At 43.2% G+C, this 15,205-nt stretch overlaps 1 protein-coding gene across 4 annotated transcripts in view; it reads right to left on the bottom strand.

Annotated features, from left to right (window-relative positions):
• Positions 1-3,024: 3,024 nt before the first annotated feature.
• Positions 3,025-15,205, bottom strand: part of scramb1 (scramblase 1) — a 34,956-nt gene continuing 22,775 nt past the window's right edge. For all 4 annotated transcript variants that reach the window (XM_055077220.1, XM_055077219.2, XM_050189436.2 and 1 more), the window contains 2 exons: positions 13,512-13,673; positions 3,025-12,957 (listed from right to left, as the gene is read on the bottom strand). In XM_055077220.1, coding sequence (XP_054933195.1) covers positions 12,898-12,957; positions 13,512-13,673 — 222 coding nt within the window. In that variant the 3' untranslated portion in view covers positions 3,025-12,897. The remainder of the gene's footprint in view (positions 12,958-13,511; positions 13,674-15,205) is intronic.

Raw genomic sequence — 15,205 nt, 5'->3', positions numbered from 1 at the left:
AGTAGTTCGGAGCCAGCCCTCAAGATTATCTAGCTGAGCGAAGAAATGTTTATTCGACATGCTTCTCCAAGAGCCACGCGAACAAATATATGGCAAATAATCTCTTTGAAGGCATCACTGACCCAGAAAAAGAACTTCTGTGAGGTCGACCTGACTGCGCCCAGCCTTTTATTATAGCCATCAATGGTACGACTCCATGAGCATGTTTATGTTCCTTGCGGCCAGTCCATTTTCGATTTTTATTCACATGGTTTTTTTCGAACGCAAGCAGTTTAAAGGTTTGGTGTAAATATAGCAGCGAACGTGTGCCACCGCAAAGCTAGCTTGGTCGCAGAAGCGACGCACGATGCAGTGATGGTGCAGATTTAGCGCGCCGCTGGCATCAAGACAACACACTGCCACCGAGGGAAGGAAGATAACGAAGGTGAACAGCTAGGCAGTGCCGATGGTGTTTGCGCCATCGGACGAAATCCGAGGCCGCGGTCTTTACGCCTCAGGCGCTTTTTTTGTTCACGTTAGTTTCGCTTTCAGAAAAAGATCATTTAAATGCAGTGTCATTTGTTGTCTCGTGGATTTAAATATGGGTTTAAATAAACTCTAGATACAGTTTGTCTCCGAGCGTAAGGAAATGCACATATACACAAACACACCCTCATACACACAATATGCACTCACAGATACGCACACAAACACTCTCTCCCTCCACACACACACACACAATTTTTTATCCTTCACACACACGCACACAATACGCACGCACAGACATCCATGCACACACAAACACACACACACATTTGTTCGCACGCAGGCATGCTGAAACATGAACACACATTCGCACACATTAGCACGCGCCCACGCATGCACCGCAAGCATGCAAGCGCACGCACACATGCACTAACACGCACACGCACCCCAAATGCATGCATGCACACATGCTGCGAATGCTCACGCACACATACACGCACCCGCGCGCATACAACTGCAAATACGGAGGCACACGTGCGCACACAACCATACATACACGCGCTCGAGATGTGCACTCTCTCTCCATCCCGGCTGCCTCTCAAAAACCTGCGCGTGCAAACAGACTGCCTAACACTCCCTATACCATTATCGTTCCAATGCCAGCTATAATAAATTGCTTTACGGTTTAAATGTGGCACTTCTTCAAGTCAATGTGCCCTCTGCCGGGAGGTTGCAGAGATTTGCTCCTGTTTTGTGACTTCCCCACCCACAGCTGGCCAAAATACTGCTTTAACACAGCACCAATGTTACGACTAAATGCCATAAATGCATATATTGTTACAAGGGACTACCCTCATGTAGTCAGTTGAAACTTTTTGATCCTCGGCCGATATGTTGTAATATGTTTTATTTATTTATTTTTTTTAATTTTGCCCGTTCAGTTATGCTTGTGCATTGCCACGAACTTCCGAAGGGGAATGTCCCGAATTCTGGACAAAGAAAATCTAGGAACTGTATCCAAAGCATCCCTAAAATCTTGCCACATATAGCTTAGCCTCAGGTTAGTTAATCCTCTTTTTTAGCGATCGAAATATTAGATGTAACATCGCCACACCATTGCTGTTCACTGCAGGAGCCTGAGGCGGACACCGTGCCGCACCTTTGGCCATTCTTCGAAACGCACACACCAGCACAGGCCGGCATACTCACAAGTACGCTCACTCCGCAGTCATTTCACATATCGAGTGACGAAGAGTATGAATGGACGTTACACGGACGTTACGGAGTATGAGCGTGAGTGGGTGCCGATAAGTACGAGCATCGGTATGTGCGGGCACGAGTACGAACGTGAGCAAGTGCACATGAGTGTCAATGCAAGAGTGTGAGTGAGCACTTAACCTAGAAAAACATTAATGAGTATCCACTAATTAGAGCACTGCACGGGTCCGGCCCATGGGCCGGGCCGGGCCGTCCGAATCATTTTTCGAAGGGCCCGCGTCGGGCCCGGGCCGGACTCGCGCCCGCTCACTAAAGGGCCTAAGTCGTGCGTTCGAGCCCACGCGAACATTATGCATTCCATGGTCCAAGGTATTCTGTGCCAAGCTTAAGTGACGTGTGGAAAGAGCTGGCTCTTAGTAAACCTTAGCAAAGAAAATATAGACGCAGATGTTCCAATTTTTTTTTTCTTTTCCAGAACAGCAAACATCATTTCTGCGTAAGAAAAAAAAACTAGTTACACAGAAAACCGCTCTTTAAAGCATTTCCCTGTTACTTTTGCGATTGCACTATTACAACTCTCGATGCTAATATTTTAGCTCTAATACAAGGGGTGTCTTTCTACTTGTGCGTTTATTTGATGCTTTATTCTCGTGAATTCGCATTTATATATATATATATATATATATATATATATATATATATATTCACATGCTAAATTGCTTCATAGGGCCAAATTGCACGATCAAGGTAAATGCCTGCGCACCAGCGGAAAAATAACAGCCCTGGCAATGGGCCAGACCATTGATGTTCCCATGGGGGAAACGAAGATTTTGGTCTTTTATTGCTTCTACACTGCAGCTCATTAGACCCTGAGAAGGTGAGGCTGACACGTACAGTACAATCTGTAAGCAAAAATCAATGTATTTTTTTTTACTTACAGCCTGGGCCTGGTCATGCACATGCGGCCCCTGGCTAAGCTTAGTAATGAACACCTGGGCCCGGGCCATGCTAGGGCTTGGTATCACGGGATCGGGCTGGGCTCGTCTTTCATAAAGTGGGCACGGGCCAGGCCCATGCAGTGCTCTAATCCAGTTATTTCCCCGACGACCAAAACATTGCAGCCAATGTCCTCCTCAACTGCGCTACTCGTCTCTCTACTCCTCGCACACAACACCAGACAAGGCAAGAAATTCACATGCGCAAACAAGGCCACGCGATCGTCCAACAGCTACTGAGACTATTTATGACGCCACCGCTTTCACCGGCTAAGCTTAGAATATGTGATGTGCCAAAGGTCATGCGGGTTGTGCGATATATATTGCAAGCTGAAAACGAGCTCACTTATCCACGAGACAAGTATTTGGCTTTATTGTGTATGCCAAAAAGGGATTACAAGAGCATGGAGGTTACACGCAAAGCCTCGAGAAACAGGCAGTAAATACGTTTGAAGCTCTTGCATTTGCCAAGTCATAAAATTCTGATATACAACAGCTCTGCCGCTGCACATTACAAGAATATTAACACAGGCCTACAGTGCAGACTACTTGTAAAATAACCGCTTAAGGTGCAATACCGGACACAGTGCAGCTTTTTTTAGCCAAAATAGTGGCAGCAAAGCAAGATTGCTCGCCACACCACTCACATGTTCAGTGTGTGTTGCACTTATGAATCATGAAACCAAATAAGACCACCGCACTGCCCCTATAGTAATTAGTTTTAGGAAAGAGGGTCTACTGCAAAGCCACGTTAGATTCTACAATTAATGCACAATGTAACAAAAGAAGTTGTCCATCTGGCTTGTACACTGATTATAAAAATAGATTATCTATTTGCACTGCGGCTCTCTTAATAGCATTGTTTTTCGTGACTTCTATGGCATATGCTAAAAGCAGTCTACACTGTATGTGAAAACTCCATCGCTTAAACAGTGCTTGCAATTTCAACGTACAGCTTCTTGAACAATGCAAGTACAGGTCACAATTCGCTGGTCAATAACTCCGACCCAGTCGAAGGTCGAGGCATTGAAAATGGGGCGAAACCTCTTGCAAGCTGAGATTCAAAAAGTCGTGCAACTAAGGAAATACTGCCCACAGCATACTACTAAAATGGGGCTAGTGCAAGACGAGACAGTTTGTTCATACATCAGGCTTATAACAGCCAAACAACACAGGCTGCAGAATGCGGTTGAAAAGTATTTTCAGTGCGTTAAATGGCGTCTTCAAGTTAACAGGTAGCCATGCACTTTCCAACAACATATGACAGAGGCACAGGGAAAGCAGTCTTAGCAAGCTACACTAGACTGCAGAGCAGCATTTTACTTAACAGATTGGCCCAGCTGCACGAGAGATTGGCTGTTAAATTGTCGAAGCAATGCATGCGACCCAAGTACTTCTGCCGCACACTGCCGTGTATCTTATATGTGCAAACTTCCACTTGCGCAGAGAAGCATGGTTGCTACAAATTACACATGAATGATACACCAGGAAAACATCTTGCAGATGAATTGAGCCAGAAATAAGTTTAGCAGTAATAGTGAATGCATAAACAGGAGTCCATGCCCTCCATGTTTGGTAAAGGGTTAGGCACAAAAGTGATGTTGCATGGCAAACTGTACAGGAAGTGCTGAACACTGCTGGGTATACATGATTGGAGACAAAAGTGGCAGTATTTAGGCACTACTATTACTACAGTTTTCTGCATTACTGTTACAAAAAAAAGTGAGATTAGTTCTTTGAAGGAGTTCTGCATTAACTGCAGCGTACACAAACCACTTAATATTCAAAGGGTGCACCAAGCAATTACATAGAGCACCTATGACATATGGGAGTCATCGAGAAATACAGCTCAAGGTAAAGTGGAAAAGCACAAATTCAGATGTTGGGCACCAGCAATGAAATTGTCTTTCTAGTGGAAAGCTTTGTTGGACTGAATTCCCCTTTCACATAGATCTCTATGTAAGAACAGAAATAAAGCTTTTCGGCGACTAACATTCATGGCGACTTGAATATTGTGCATGAAAATAACAAATGAGCATTTCAGCCACAATTTCTGGCAACAGCTATGCTACTTAGGTACATATGCCATCCCATTGTGCAGTGGTGAGTAATGCATTATGCGACAATTCCACGGTTACATGCAAGTGCATCTGCAATCTAACTTTCATGTTACACTCGGAGGTTGCCACGAGCATTTTGCAATTCCCAGACAACTTCTTGCACCAAATGCTGTTAGTTGGCAACATCTGTTTAGCACCCAAGGCACAAAAGTTGACAAAATGCACTGCTTAATTACCTTCTCAACTATAGGAAATGCTATGTTGTCTCATACTTGTGCAAAATAGAACAAAGAATGTTTGCTACAATGTGATGTTCATCAAATCAAGGTTTGTTACACCATGGTTCTGGTGCACTATGGCACAGCAAATTTTGCCAGTGCTGTCAGCCAGCATTTCACTTTTTTATAATCCATATGGGATCCTTGACATGATAGTGTCAAGATGGAAACACAATATGACAATAAAACTACGCACTCGGAAGAACATAAAAGGTAGGTAGGACTGAAAGGAAGAGAGATAAAAGGCTAAAGAATAAAAAAATGCTTTTGCACTTAAGTAAAAAAAATGCCATTTAGAGGAAAGCAAGGCTACAAAAACATGACAAAAACCTGCCATGTTACACTATGCAGCAATTCTTATTGGCTAGTGGCATTTCATGTTACAGAGAAAAGCATAACAAAGAAAAGCTGTGCTTTCTTTCGAAGAAAGCCCATGAAATTTATCACAAACAAAAAACATGGCCATAGTGTCACTTCTGAAAAGTTGGCAATGTTCACAGACAATACACTCAGTTGACTCAAGTGAAACTAGAAAAAAAATTCAAGAGTACAGGTACAAGGTATAAAAGTAAAGAAAGATATCACACAGGACCTACTTAGCAAACCACAGTTTAGCATACAATTGTAAGGCAACTAAAATGAACACATCTACATAACACAGTGAATGATCTTGTGCTGCAGTGAGACTCATCAGGTCAAAAATCTGCATCAACCAGAGCCTGCATGATGCAAGTAGCAGTATGCAACAGAGCCCATCTGAATGCTTTCCGACTAAAAGAATATTGCCACAGTTAATCTATAGTTGTTTCTGTACGATAGCACAACTAACAAGGTAGTATAACAGGTCATCCTCAACAATAACATATTTACCAGCTGTACCTATGATAGCTTTACGAAAGCTTCAGCTTTCTTCAGGACATTTTTCAGGTGGAAGATCACAACTTAGCTGCAAAACTAACCACATGCTAATGACCTGCAGATTCTAAGTTCACGAACAAATTGCTATATTATTTGACGTATGCAGCATGACCATAAATACTAAAGAAGAAAACACTCCTTAAAGAAGGCGGAGCTCTCAAACTTGCATTGGGCCCCATACATTACATGCAGTTCCCTACAGTGCATGCACAGTTGTCAAATGTTCAGTAGAGCAGTAGCCACTTACTGAGGCCAATGCAAATTAATGGAGAAGGCAAACACTTCAGGAGGGCCAGTCAGGCTGCAGGCAAGAGTTCAGCAAGCTGCCTGTGAACTGTTGGACATGTGCTTTAAAGTGCCAAGAAGCAAGGATGTATTGCTACTGTAGTGCAGCGCAAATTATTGCCGCAACAGTTAACCATCAGTGAAACAGAAATATGCAACTAGTACTTTCCTTTTCAAGTGGCACAGCAGGCGGGGCCTGTTGGCATCTTCAATTAGCCATTACAGAGCCATTACAGTGGTTGAGTATGAGAGTAACTGAGCTTTATTGAGAAAACGAGCCTGTACGAACAGCTATAATGAAACCTAGTGGTAATTACCCTACTCCATCTCACAAGTAACTTGCAGCACTGCCGAAGGTACAAAGTGTACACAGGCAATATCCTTGCCCCACGCAATAGCAAAATTAAGAGTTCTATTTTTGCTTAGTATGCGATACTTTAGAGGTATGCGACATGTTATGCCTTTTGTGCAAGCACATCATACACCACAAATTGCTTCGGTGATTATTGCTAGTAACCGTAATAGCCATCCTAACCATGATTACATAGCAACATGGCAGTGCCCATACAGCCAGTGACCACCCGCTTCGATCCGAATCCACGCTTGTTACTGGCTTTCCACTTTGACAGCAAGATAGTAATTGTAAAATCAGTCACCACTTAGTCTCATTTCATGCTGAAGGCGAAGTATTAGTTTTGTCATTACTATTGAGATCAGCTGTTTGTTTTGACGCTGCCAGGACTACAAAGGCAGCGCTGAGTCATAAAAGTAGTCCAATTGTGGAATGCTATGAAGGCCCAAATTGTTCACTGCATCATAATATTACTACTCAGCTTTGCTATGGTATGTGATGGCAATGGCGAGCAAATGCCTAACAGACCCTAAAAAGACGATGCGGTGCGGGTGAACATTTACAAGGGCATTCCCCACTGCTACTAGCTAAGGAGGCTGTAAGGAACTGCTGAGAAAGTGTATAGATTAAGCGAAGCCCAACTGTCACATCTATGTAAATGCAGCTTGTGGTTACAATGCCAAAATATTTATTGCATCAGTCCACCAACTGTGAAGCATGTATCAACAGGATGGCAATACAACGGTACGCAGACGATGCAGTGCAGATGAACACATACTGAGGGGGATTCGGCTTTCGTATTGGCTAAGGAGTCTTCCAGATTCCACAGTGCTGCTAGGAACTGTTGAGATAGAGTATAGAGCACAATTCTTGCAATACAACTTGAGTGCTGCACTTCCCAATGTTCATAGCCTTGTCACAGCATTCAGAAATGACCACTCAAAGGTACCATGTGTACCATATCTGCTAAAGATATCATGTAAACTTAGGCTAGTCATTGTGATTACACACCTTAGCATAATCCATAATAGGGCACAGTTTTCATGCCATCCAATGTGCTAGCTACCCACAATGTATGTACAGCAACTGATTTCAATGTGCAACATGACAGTCAAATGGTCAAACGTAAGCTGCCTACGAATTGAGCCTGTAAATATAAATTTTACATGTTTAACACCTACTCATCTAAACTTACACTTTGTTACATGCTTGGCAACTGAGATTTTCTTTCTCACGTATTAACTGCAAATATGTTACTGGAGTATGCAACTTCTAAAGTGTAAGATGGGTGCACCATCATGAAATGTTAACTGTTTGACACTACCCTAACAAAATTGCTAAAGAAAGTGGTGCCTTTACATAAAAGTGTATAATCAAAACTGTAAAGAGACATTCTTAAAGTCACTCCATATATAATGAACGGTTATGAAAATCATTTTCCTGTGTTGTGCATATCAGTATAGGTAGACTGAACTGTAGAGCACAGAAGAGATGTGCAAGCTTGATCTTCAAGCATAGCAGGCCCCTTGAGGCTAGCACCAATAAAAGAGCAGACCCTTACAGTAGCTTGAGCTCTTCACATTGTCACTTGCTCCGAGTGCATGCTTTGACAAAGTTACTCAATTCTAACAAAAATTTCTCTCCAGAAAAGAATCGACGACAATTACGATACTTCCTACTACAAAATTAGAGCACAGCTCTATCCGTGTTTTCATTTCGCAATATATTAAGGTAAACAATTGGAGAGATACATGTAGCAGAGTCAGCGACTGTCAAAAATCTGATCTATGAGTCGAGCGCGTCGGCTTTTATACATGACTCATCGAAGGTTCCTGTGTAATCGCTGGTGCCCGCGTGGCTTCCAGAAAGTACTACACAATTTGCGTCGCACATAAAATCAAATTACAAAAAGCTTTGGTGATAACAGCCAACTGAAGAACTATCTATAACATTCGAGAAACTTTGATACATGCAGGCGTGTCGCGCGTCGAGGGATAATGTTTAACACTCGTTAGCCGATGAAAAGCAGTGACTGAAGAAAGATAAAGAAGTCATCAGTGCACAGATGACGGTGCGCTACTCTGGCGCCATCTCGTAGCGGTTGTCACCGCAGGCACTATGCTTGCGCAGCACGACGCTTTTCTTCTCACGCTTTTGCCATACCCTCCTCTTTCACTTTCCGCCTCATGCATCCGCTGCACCTTTCTCACCCCACTTTCCTCCTTACGCTCTTTGCTCTTGCTGCTTTTTTTCATGCCCCGCTGCGCTTGTTCGCTCGGCTACACCGGGAACGCCGACACTCTACGTAGAAACGGCCGCCTAAGAACTGCACTCTAAAATTCATTAGGATGCGAGATGTGCTTTAGAACCATAAACGAAACCAAATCTAAGATATGTGTCAAAATCCCACCTCCCAATCTTGAAAGGTATGCTTTGCCATAGTGCAAGTGCCAGAAGTTTGTCATTGTTGGACACCGTCTCTAAGTGGGGTCCAAATCATTCCTCTGACAACAAATCACTATTTCTCTGTTACCAGTGGCGTAGCTAGGTCGTCTGGCACCCGGGGCCCTAGGTCTTCTGTCACCCCCGTCTCCGGGTGTAGCCGGCGGGAAGGGTGTCTTCAGACGTATATGACACCCCTCCCCTCTCAGGCCCCTTGCACCCGGGGCCCACGGCCCCCCGGCCCCCCCTGTTGCTACGCCACTGTCTGTTACCAATAAAATCTGGTAAGGGAATAATCAAGGGCATTGCATTTAATATTTTTTGAAGTATGAAAATCAGGCTGCATATTACGATAAAAGGCACTGCATTTTACATTTCCACCTATGAGAAACTTAGTGTGCATTGCAATCAGACATTTTACTATCGAGTGTAAGTACAGTATTTTGGACCAGTAGGTGCATGTTCAAGGAATGCGAGTTCACGCAGCTAAAAACAAGGTGTAAAAACTACAGTAACAGAAATGGGCATGACCTACAGCCTCACTTTTCAATTCTGCACTGAGTGGTTTCTACACTTCGCCAACAATATATTCATGACATCAATAGTCGGTGTCTTGATACAGGTTAGGCAAAGGCTACTGCACCCTGAATAGGACTTGTGCTTCATTCAATTTCTTAATGTGACAAATTATTTGCATCATTGACGTCGTCGCTGATTTGTGTTGCCAACACTTGCTGCAGGCCAACAGTTCTCTGTTGCCGATACCTGTAGACAGATTGGTATACAGTCGCTGCTGAATATGGCTCAAAGCAAATTTCAAGCATTAGTATCAGCACTGGTTTATGAATCAACTTTCAGGTAACGGTCATGGAAGTCAGACAGCCTTTTTTTTTAATTCTGGGGTTTTACGTACCAAAACCACAATATGATTACAAAAGCACGGCGTAGTGAGGGACTCCGGATTAATTTGGACCACCTGGGGTTCTTTAATGAGCACCTGACGCACAGTACATGGACATTCTTTTTTGCATTTCACCTCCATTGAAATACAGCCACCACAGCCGAACGGCTTTCTTTTTTTGTCCTATCACACTGAAAAAAAAAAAAACTGTCAAAAACATGAATAAAAATAGTCACTGTTTCGGCCAAAAGGCGAAGCATCAATTGTGATAGCAAATTAGTAGACAACTATACAAAGTAAGGATAGTAGTTTTATCAGCTGTATAAACTTGCAAACATTCGCTTACTAACTGTATTAACTAGGCTGGTGTCAGCACGCGCAAGCAAACATGAACACATCAAATTCGATGAGTGCAGACACTCACTGTCAAAATGCTGGTGTGAACAGGTGCGGCAGCAGCAGCAAGCGAAGTGACCTTTGTGCCGTCTATTGCTTGAATGCAAGAGTGGTGAGAAAACAGCGCGCACAAAGGTATGAGCTGTCTACAGATCCCTTTCAAGATACGGTGTGCCCGACCGCGTGCAGCCATGCAAAGTATGCACTTGTTGGCAGAGTCGAAGCCGGCCCCCTCCCCCCCGCGCTGCCTCCCCGCTTTCCTCCATATATGGCATGCGAGATTGAGCCGTGATCGTCAGTTTCCCTTGCACATGGTCGCCAAATATGCAGTTGCTGCCAGAGCACAACGCCGCCGCCGCCCGCCCCCTCCCTCCCTCCCTCTTTCCCTCCTATCCTCCCCATGGCCTTTCGCGCTACAGAAAACAACGCATTTGCTCTCCGCTTTCTTCTTTCACGTGCGCAAGATTGAGCCGTGATCACCGGCTCACCCTCGCACACTTTAATTTGCATACACAGCATATGGCGTGCTGTGACGATTTTATCACCCTTGGACTTATAATTAGTGTCCATATAATTGCTATCGCAATGAAATGTTACATACCCTATTTTCTTTATTCCGTGCCCAAAATACTACAGGCAAACCATGACGGCCTAAGTGTGCACCTGGCCAGTTCATGGAATTGGCATGACTTGCCTGTGCTCAACACCTATGGACATACTCAAGTGAGAGGAAAGAGGCTGGCACCAAAACAATGCTAGGGCCCTCCAGAAAAGTTATTAATCCCTCTAGGAATGCCCTAGTAAGAACTTGTAGCATGTTATGAATTTGCTCGAAAATTTGCCAAATTAATGACCCAGCTGCACTATCAACACATCAAAAGCACATGTAGGCCATGATAAGGTCACCTCGAAGTGAAAGAAAGCTTCCTCTATATCCATTAAAGGCGTTTTTACCAGTATGAATTCTGTGTTGTTACAGGCACATTAAATGTGAAAGGGAATGCCTTCCCCGACATGTGCTTCCAAGTTCTGCAAGTTCAACAGCTTACCTTTGCACATGCGAAGTTTCATTTCTTTCTTCCACTAGCATGAAGCTGTATGAGAGACTTTTTAGAGTTCAGCTTCCAGCGAGGAATCTGTTTGAGATCTCTTTTAGCAGATAAAAATTAAATGCAATTAAATCCTCTATCAATTATTGAAGAGCTTGAACATTCAGCTGTAAAACTGAGGTATGGCTCATACCACAGCTTTGAATATAGCAAGGGTTGCATTTCAAGGCAAGAAATAGAATTAAAAAAAAAAAATTTTGTATTAGTCATGTAAGTTATTGACTGCCAGTCTGTTAATGTTATTTACAGTCAGGAATATGCTATATATTGCAGTAGAACACAGCTCTAAAATGAACACATCCCAACGGTTCAATTCAAACACCAGCTTTGCATGACCTGTGCACCAATTCTATTCTACAGCACAGATTAAAAAGTTTCAGCAACCTCCAGATTCATTAGAAGTTTCTCAGTGATTCGCTTCAGCAAGATCCACACTTGCTATGAAATGGCAAAGTTTTGAGCTATAATTATTTTGCTTAAACCTTCTAATCATGTACAATCACGCCAAGAAGATAATTGGCAATGACACTTGCTGACTATCCCAAGCTTCAAAGTTTGAAAACCTGAGAAATGCTTTAACTGCTCAGAGGAGTTTCCTATGTGTACTTGGCTTCTCTGCCTTGCCCAACCACCACCAATTGGTAATTGGTTGTGCACGCAGCACATTACTATGCCCAAGCATTTCTAGGCTCAATTTTACACCTCTACTACAATTTCAACCTAGGCTAAAGCAATTTCTCTATTACTTCGTTCTTCATGCAATGAGGAATGTGCGATTCCAAATTCATGCTCGGTGTTGCAGAAAATGCAACAAGCAAGGAATCATTCCAACTAAACATTTGGTAAGCCAACTTCCCAACCTCACTGATCACTGCAACAGAAGCACGTCTGTGCTACTTGAAAAGCCAAGAATATGAGCTCAACATCGAAATAAGTAAAAACTAACCAGCCAGAGGGCTGCTAATCTTTCGTGCTGGCTTGACATGCACAGAAGTGTCACGCAGCACATGAAACCACAGCAACCGGACTAGTTTGTGCGTCTGAACACACTCCATTACCGCATCGTATACAAAAGTACGAAGGTGTGTATATAGATTAAAGGTAACTGAACCTAGGAAGAAAAGGAAAAATCTACTACACCAAAATGCAAGAACTGCAAGTAAGAAAATTGTAGACAGGAGCGCAGTGCTATACGTAAATCTGTGCTGAACATCCTGCAGTCGGTAGCCTGGAACCTCGCCAAAAAGAATGGATAAAAATGCAGTCAACTTGTGTTTAGACTAGACGACAACTGTACATGGACAACAGGAAAGTTTTTAAGCGTAGTTTTGGAAATGGGTAAAAAAAGAGGAAGATTCGAAAAACAGGAACGATAACAGTACATGGTCAATATGGTGGCATGAGGACACGCTCCACACGTGGCATACAGCAAAAGCAAGGACATGTGGATCAACAGTTGGCTGCTTCCCGGTGATGTACTACAGCATGCCGGGTCTGTCATTCTCCTTGTTCCCAGACTTTTCAAAGAACATGTAATCCTAGAGCAAAAAAGTAAGAAAAAGATGCATTATCTTCAAAGCTCCGATGAAACAGTGTATGTGTAATGACAAATTAAGTACATTGTACACATTTAGTTGCAGGTATTCTACATTTAAAGAAGTCTTGCAATGAGATGAATGGCATTTAACAAAGACAGCATTGACCTTTGATATTTATTCATCCTTGAGGCACCAATTAATTCAGCCAGTTAAAAACTTGGTTTAGTCACTTTCTTGTTTCCTAAGGCATGCAGCAGCACCATAGACTTGAAACAGATTTTGATGTGCCCACACACATGGGCTCTATGCGACAATGCCAGAATAACTGAGATGCAAGAACCTTATAGATTATTTTATTGCAATTTGTGCATGGAGATTTGTGCAATTGCAGATGCCATTTTTATCTAATGATGTTAGATACTGTATTTCTATGATACAGTGAACTAATGACATAAATGCGAATAACATTCAATTACAAATTGCATAAGATCTCCCCCAATGTGAGAGGGGTATATTAGACACCCCACAGACAAGCACAAAATGTGTCTGCTTACGATCAGGAAAAGTGCTCCAAGCAGCACAGCCTTCATTTTAACATCCAAGTCCATGGGAAAACTGATGCCAAAATTGTCCGCGTCGGTGAAAGACTCTTTCAGCAGCCCAGACCACTGCTTGCTAATACGGCCGACTTCTACGGCACCATCCTTTGACAGCACCTAAGATGAAGAAACAAAAAGTAGGGCATGCGTTACAGATACGTTTATTAAGTGTATCACCTGCCAACACATATCAGTACTTTCTTAAACCTAACTTGCCCCTTTATATAATTTGTGCCCCCAATACCGCACCCAAGAAATAATAATAGCAATAAATCCGAGCATATTTGTGCAAACCATGCAGCATTAACAAGTTCATACAGTTAAACTTCAATATAACAAAATTCCCAATATAATGAAGTATTTAACTTTTCACAACCTTTTGTCCATAAAACACCAATTATTTCGAACCTCAATAAAAGGAAGTGTGTTTGTGTGCAATTTCAATATAGCAAAATTTCACTGCCGCCGCAAAGGAATGCCGAGACAATAAACGTAAGCTTCCACGGTCGCAGACAGTCAAATGATTGAACTACAAGTGGTTGCTTGCAAACGCACCTCTCAAGTCGCCCACCACGCCACAAGAGCAACTGCCAAAGTGGAGCAGCATCATGTTCCGCATAAAGTTCAAGCACAATAAGATACTATCGCACCCAACACACTGTTTGCTTTAGGTGCGAGTGAGTGTGCAAGGGTGAGACAAGAAAGATGGTGGCTTCATGAGTGCCGCCTTCTCGCACAAGCAAAGAGAAACGGGTGAAGGGGAGTGAGCTCGTGCCTCTTCGATCAAGTGTGCGCAAGGGGGCGGGGGTAGGGGGGGAGTGGAGGGCAAATTGGCACCCCTTTTGGCCGTGGCTGAGTATGGCTGCAAGTAAAACTAAGCACTTATCCAGCCGCACACCCTACTTTAGAGATAATCTGCCACCTGTGCAGAGTGAGCGTGCTGAGATGGCATGGCACCATGCAAGTTATCTTACTACGCGTTTAGTATTGGAGGTTGAATAATCTCGAATTTCAGTGACCGATTGGAGCGAGAGCTAGATGAAGCATTCGCTTACTGCTGCTGGCACTTTTCCTGATAGCGTCGCCCCAGTGCAGGAGATGCCATCAGCCGCGGGGCGGAGCGCATGCTAAAGCATGGCTGGCTTCACTTAATTTGTACTGGTGAGAAGATATCGTTGACGTACGTGCCATGAAACCATATCATTCGTCTCCGACTCCCAAATTTAACCAAGTGAATTGTTTTCTCATCCAAATTTGCCTTTTTCCATTGCCCATTAATTGGGAAAATTTTGCAGCTCCTTTGCAAGCAATAAAAATCGATCGGCGTCATCATCATCAGCCTGTTTTATGTCCACTGCAAGACAGATTGCTGATGATATTACCCTGCTTATCTTTCAGTGTATACATCTTGGTTTGTCCTATGCCATGTTTCCTTCTCACTGATTTCACGCTGCATCCATTTTTTACGGCCTCTTCCCTCTTTCTCACGTTATAGTTTCAAATATCACTTACTTTCGCCTTGTTGATCAGCTTTGACAGTGCCGCAACTTCTATCTTATCTCTGGAGTTGGACACTTTCATTCTTTGCCATTTCTTTATTAAGTGCTTTGTTACTTTGGAAAGCTTGCCTAATGGTTGCCTTGGTGCCT

Source organism: Dermacentor andersoni, chromosome 2 (assembly GCF_023375885.2).
Source record: "Dermacentor andersoni chromosome 2, qqDerAnde1_hic_scaffold, whole genome shotgun sequence".
NCBI lineage: Eukaryota > Metazoa > Arthropoda > Arachnida > Ixodida > Ixodidae > Dermacentor > Dermacentor andersoni.
Note: the sequence above shows the minus strand (reverse complement) of the source record. Positions and strands in the feature narration are given on the sequence as shown.